Source organism: Acanthisitta chloris, unplaced genomic scaffold, assembly GCF_000695815.1.
Source record: "Acanthisitta chloris isolate BGI_N310 unplaced genomic scaffold, ASM69581v1 scaffold26725, whole genome shotgun sequence".
In the NCBI taxonomy this organism is placed as follows: Eukaryota; Metazoa; Chordata; class Aves; order Passeriformes; family Acanthisittidae; genus Acanthisitta; species Acanthisitta chloris.
The window spans coordinates 1-6,718 of NW_008675738.1; the positions used below are offsets into that span (position 1 = coordinate 1).

The window sequence follows — 6,718 nt, forward strand, 5'->3', positions numbered from 1 at the left end:
GTGCTGGCTGCCCTGACTCTTGCGTTTTATCGCCTCTATGGCTGGGAGGTTTTGGAGCATGCCTATCTCTACCACCTGACCAGAAGGGACATCAGACATAACTTCTCTCCCTATTTCTACATGTTGTACTTGACAGCAGAGAGCAAATGGAGCTTTGCCCTCGGGCTCGCAGCTTTCCTGCCCCAGCTGCTTTTGCTCCTGGTCGTGTCTGTAGCGTTCTACAGAGACCTCGCCTTCTGTTGCTTTCTGCACACTGCTATTTTTGTGAGTTTTAACAAAGTATGCACATCCCAGTACTTTGTGTGGTATCTCTGCCTTCTGCCCCTCATAATGCCTAATATTAAGATGTCCAGGTGTCGAGGTGTGCTGCTTCTCCTCCTGTGGTTTTTTGGACAAGGCCTGTGGCTTGCTCCTGCATACTTTCTGGAGTTCCAAGGATATAACACTTTTTTGTTTATATGGCTGGCAGGCTTGCTTTTCCTTTTTATTAACAGCCTCATAATTGTTCAGATTATTTCACATTATCAGGAAGAAGCACACATGGCAAAAAAACTCGAATAACAAACCGAAAATGAACAGACCAAAATCCAGAAACATCCCTACTGATCTCAGTAGGGTGTTGTATAGAACCAACATTTTGACATAAAAGATTGAACATTGTACCAAAGCACATTGTACGTAAATGTCACTGTTTCAGGACCATGAGGGCACTGATTGGCCTTGGTTGTCCTGATGAGCCCCAGCCCTGCCCTGAGCAGTGTCTGTAGGTGAACCTCTCTCCAGTGTGGATCTTGAAACTCCCTGGTAACCTTCTTTCAAGCACTGATGCCACCCCTGTGCCCTGCTGCTCCTGACTGGACTCCCTGGAAGTACCCTGGACCAGTTCATCACTTAACCATGTCTGGACCATGTGAATGGACTCTCTTACAAGTACCTGTCTCCACTGACTGTCTTCACCTGCAATCTCCAGAAACTGTGACTGTTCCCTGGTCTGAGAGAGTATGGCTTGTGCTGGGGTCACCCTCAGCTTGTGTTCATACTTCCTCATGGAGCTGCCCTAGCACCATTTTTCTCATTCTTGCTGTCATTGTTAGTTCTCCTGTTGAAGGCTGTGGCCTCTGTCCAGAATAACACAGGAGGTTATAAAGGGATATTGGAGCTTGACAGTTTTGTACATTCCAGTAAGTTAGTGGGGTGTTTTGCAATGGTTAAGGTAATGAATGAATATAAAGTAATCATTTAATATGTACACTGGGATTTATTTTTCTTTTTCATAGTAACTTTTTAGCTATGCCACGTTTGTGGCCTGTACCTGGTCTTTATTCAAAGAAGTAGTAAAAAAGGTGATTATTTCATACAAGTCATTAACTCTTTGAGACTCAAATTTTAATTTATTTTAGAATTCAGATATGCTACTCTTTCACTTATTTTTTGCATTTTCAATGCTGTTTTGCATTTTCAGTGCTGTATTTTTGCATTTTCAGCAGCTGTTATGTTTCAGAGTTTTTTGATACGTTTATTCCTCTTGCCATGGAGGAAGATTTTTCAAAATAACTGTCTTGGATCATAGAGATGTATAAAACAAAAATATTTGAGTTTTGCTGCCATGATTTAGAAAATAGGCCACTGCCTTAAACTGCAATTAATTAGCAGTTATTGTAGATGTTAACAATAGCAAATGTAAAGAGTCAGAGTGCTGCGACCTGTGTCCCAAAGGCACTGGAGTTCATACCAAAACAGTAATTGGAAATGTAGTTTCTCAGTATCTCTACTATTAAGAAATAAATGAAAAAGAGAAAAGAGTTGAGGAAGTGGAGGAGTCACCAGAATAAAAGTTTTGAAATAGGAAGCTCTACAACCTGTCAAAACACCTTTATTCCCATATGAGACATGAGAGGATGTGGAATTACATGTCAGGTGGTGATGAGAGGAGTTCTAAGCCATTTCGAAGTCAATACCCTCAAGGACATCCCACAAGAAGTCTGCAGTACATAGCCTTTGGCAGAGGTGGGAACTGAAGATGTATTTTTTAATAAAATCTAGTTTAAATAGGCATATGCCAAATACAAGAATTTGCGTAGTTGCCTCAGCTTTTAGTTACATCCAATGGGGAAATGAAACCCTTAGTGTGTAATGTGGAGCAGAGCTTCAAGGCAAAATAACTTCAGCCACTCGGTGGGATTCCCAGTGGTGTCAGTGGAAAAGGATATGGCCAAGTGGATTTCCCTTCCAGGTTCATTTTTACCATGCTGCCTCTCTGAATCCTGCAGTCTCCTGAGGCAGCCCTCCTCCCCAGGACTGCAGTGACTGCCAGCTTTCTCATGTACAGGGTTTTCTTTCCTGACTGTAGTTCTCCCTTGTGAGACAGAATTACAGTATTTTGATCGGGTAACTTTTCCCACTGCTGAGGTGGTTACGTGAAAAGAGAGGAAGACCTTGAGCCCCAACAGCCCAGAGCTAAAGGGTGCAGTATCAGGAGGTGTGATGATCATAGAATTTTAGGGGTTGGAATGGACCTTACAGGTCATCTAGCCCCAACCCCCATCACCTCCCCACTAGACTAGGTTCCTCAAGGCCTCATCCAACCTGGCTTTGAACACTACCAGGGTTGGGACACACTACTCTGGTCCAATTCAGCCAATTTGATGTGTTAGGAGGAAGGATGATTTCCCTGTTCAGGGCATTGAGGGGTGGTTCTGCTCCCCACTGGAAGGCATTCAGCTTTCCTCCACCATCTGCACTCACACTCACCTTCACATTGTGAAGATTCATACAGTCTCTTATTTGTAAATCCATAAATTGGATGAGGTAGTGGATATTCTTTTGACAAACTGTCTTGATTTTTTTAACAGATCTTAACAGATGTGGCCCTGATTTCCCTCCCCTGGCTTTGCCTGGGATGAAGGAAGCAAGCACCAGCTTGTCTGCATCTTCCATGAGATGTACATTAGTCAAAAAACTGGTGGCATAAGTTGCTTGCAAACAGTTTAGTTTTATATTAATCAACAAAACATTTTGTCTGTGCCGAGTGTGTGCAGAGAAAGCAACCCATGTCGTTTTATTTTCTGAGGTAAGAGTTTGACATGCCTGGTTAGCATTTCAGCAGAAGACTGAAGAAGCTCTTCTGTGCCAGTACCTCTATTCACTCATCCCAATGTGCATGCGGTAACTCATTTTCCTTTGCAACTGATCTTCTATTGCCTATTACACAATTTTCTGTTGCAAAAAACTTGTTTTCTTCCCCCGAAGCGGTGTTTTGTATCTCTTTAACAGACCTACTTACGCTGCTTCCAGACATTTCCACAGTCCTATTTTCCTCTCCTATTGGCAAAGAAAGCAAGTGAAAGTCAAAAAGCATTTCTAACTTCAAAAACCTTTCACGTAACATGGCATTTTAAGTTAGTGTGTTCATGACAGAATTGTAATGGGTTTTAGGTACGAAGTCATTTCCTTATGACAAATACTTTCTTGATTCCTTAATAGCTGAATCATTTTGAGGCCTTCAGAAGATAAGTTCTGCAGCAACGAGAACCGAGGAGTACCTTCCCTTTGCAGGTCAGTACCAGCCCTGAAGCAATGATTAAGCTGTGCATAAACAAGTTATAAAAAGGCTTTTTTACAAACTTTGCTTTACAGTCATCAATTTAATAATACAGTATGAGTCCCTCTTTTTACAGTTGTTTTCTAAATCACCCAAATGTGTTTGGGATTTAGAAATAATTCAGTGATTCATGAAGAGCTGGATAACAGAAATGAACTGAAAGAGACAAACAAGAAGAGGTGTTTGAGAGTTTAGATGCTGCAAATCACTTTAGATAGGTAAAATGGAATTTAATAACTTTATTCACTGAAAAAAAGAAACATTAAATCAAAATAATTGTAGCCCAGTGCCAAACAAGTTATAACTCTTGAACAAATCATGGTGATCTATTGTAATGCCCTTAAAATTTAACAAATTCATTTCCTGTGGAACATTTATTGCTTTTGATAGTGTTCAAATTCTTTTGCTTAATAATTTTGTGTGCATTTATCTTCTGGTAATTAGGAATTGAAGTGTCTGAATGCTACTGTTCATTCCCTACCATGGATTGCAAAACTGTAATGCTGACTTTTCTCTAAAAAAGAACATTGAAATGCCCAAAGAAATGTGTCTCATTTGCGCAATTTTTTCACATTGCACTGAAACGAGCCCTGCAGTGCGAAGTACAAGGTGTGGAAGAGGAAGTGAGAAGGAGAAAAGAAGTTTGAAGAAAAGTAACAGTTTGCCTTGCCTCTTACACTATAGCCTATAGTCCAAAGGCTCATGGCTGGCTTCACAGGTCACTTCAGGCAAAGGTTCAGCATTTAACAGTGATTTGCTTTAAAATTTATAAATGCAGTTACTCAAATACCAAGGTAAACTAATATAATAAATGTTTCATTGAGTTTCAGTGTGAGCATCCTAAATTATCATCTATCATTCAATAACAATGTACTTTGTCCTTATTAAATAACTGCCCTGTGTGCGTTGCTTGCATTGTATTGACTCCTGTAATAGTAGAGGCAGCAATTATGTGCTCTAAATTGAGCTCATCAGTTTTCTTTTTCAAGGAAACTGTGACACTTCTATATTTAACAGCAAGGGGAAACTCCAACATTTTTCCTAAGGTTTTATAGAGAAAGCAAATGTTAAAAGACAGCAAATCATGAGCAAATGGTTCCCTTTTGTATCTGAGAAGAATGAGTCATCTATTTTAAAAGGGCTGCAGAAATACCTAGTGAACACAGGGAACTCAAAAAGTATATTCCTCATATATTTGCCAAAGACAGCTGCAGAATTCATATCCTAATGCTAGCAGCACTATAGAATAGGATTATCCTGAATTTAGGACAAACTCTTTACTCTCACTGAAACACTGAAACACACACTACTCATGCAACTTTCTTGCTTAAGAACCCATTTATGTGTGCCATATTCACAAACCTAAACATTTACCTGTGCACACAAAAGCAAAAAGTCCCAGTCTAGACACCTTGGAATAACATGATTTTTTTTAGAGCTGTCCTCTGTAAAACAGGTTTCTCAGATATTTCTTATATTTAGCACTCAGAACCCTGAGTGACTCTAAAACTTGAGTTACATAAATTTTTATGCATATGGAAAGTAAAAGCGTATGTAGCAGGGATCTTGAGGTGTAACAGACACATTAAAGAACGAAGGTGCACATTCCATCAGTATCCTGATGCTCTTCATTATAACAATCTGCACTAGTCACATTATTTGTGTAGGAGTCTTGCTTCAGTTTTTATGCATGGTGAAGAGATCTACCTTTTGTATTAGTGTAAGTATCAGAAAGATAAAAGTTTCTCTTAATGAAGCAATACCTTTGGTTTTGTTTGTTTTTTAAAAAAAAATCTCTGTAAAGATTTTAATAAATCCATGCAATAAATCCATGCAATTTTAATAGCTGATATGTCTGTTTCTTGTCAGTCTGGTAAATACAAAGAAGACCTAAATTTGTCATTTTTTAATGGTGTAAGTTGCTGGTATCTTGTTTGAGCAGAATTCCTTGTGACTCTCCTTACTTGGCACCTGCCAACACAGGTATGAGCTTCTGCAGAAATGAGGTTGGTTATTGCGAGGCAATCTTGCTTAATGTATAGATAAAGCTTTAGCTGCAGCCTCTTCTTATTCTTCGAGCTTAACTTTCAGACTTAAACATTCTCTTCAGATAAAACATCTCAGAGCTTGCACAAAAAGAACTGACAGATAAGATATCCTCCCTATTTTCCATGGAAATTGGTGGGGAAGCAAGCTAGAACATCTGTGGAAGAAATAGCTAAAGGAAATGTCTGTATCTGATTATATACAAAGACAGAAATTCAGCCATGGAAATCAGCTGAAATGCAGGCAAATAGAGCAGTAAGCCCCTACTGTGAATCCCCCATTATTTATAGGGTGTTCTATCAAATGTGCTTCCCATTTTTGCAGGAGGAAATGGGATCTTGATAGCAATTTTCAGACTGGATGAACATAACTTTGCTTCCTTCATGTTATCATAAGGGGCACTATAGGATGTAAGATCCTACAATAGCACTTGTGGGGTTGTACAGGCATGACTTGCATAAGCTATTAATAGACAATATTGTTGGTGTAGCAAGAGATTATTAGTAAGCAGTTACTCTGAAACTGCTTTTTGAAGGTTAACTCGGAATAAAATCTGATTTCTGCTTCACAAGTTAGCAGCTGTGTTAATAGAGATGGTAGTGTTTTGACAGTAATTTTCCAAGGAGAGCTGCTCTCTGTGGCCCATATGCTTCCATTCTGTGCAAAAGAACATTAATTCAAATCCCCTGGTGATCTGACAGTCAACATTTTTTTAATCTATCCCATGTCCCTCCCACTGATCCAATAGATTGAATTAGCCAGGAAGCAGGCTTAGAAAATGAAGTGGAAAACAAAGTATGATTATCATTCCTCTATTTTCCTGTATAGTGTGGATATGTTGAATAATTGAGATTACCTTTTGGAACATAGTGCCATTTGAGCTACGTGTTAGAGTACTTTGTTAATATAAGGTATTTCACCCAAATGCACTTGAGGGAAAATTGTCTGAGTGGGCTACATAGATTTTTGTCAAATGATAATAAAGCTACTTATAATTTATGTCAGCTTCAATTTTAACACTATTTTGCCATATCTTTCTGTTATATGCATATATATGTGTGTGTATATATA

General features: G+C 39.0%; 1 protein-coding gene across 1 annotated transcript; it reads left to right on the forward strand.

Annotated features, from left to right (window-relative positions):
* Nucleotides 1-3: 3 nt before the first annotated feature.
* PIGM (phosphatidylinositol glycan anchor biosynthesis, class M) lies at nucleotides 4-561 on the forward strand (the record flags this gene model as incomplete). Its single annotated transcript, XM_009075879.1, has 1 exon — nucleotides 4-561. A coding segment is annotated over one exon (558 nt), but the record flags the coding sequence as incomplete, so codon positions are not given.
* Nucleotides 562-6,718: the final 6,157 nt, after the last annotated feature.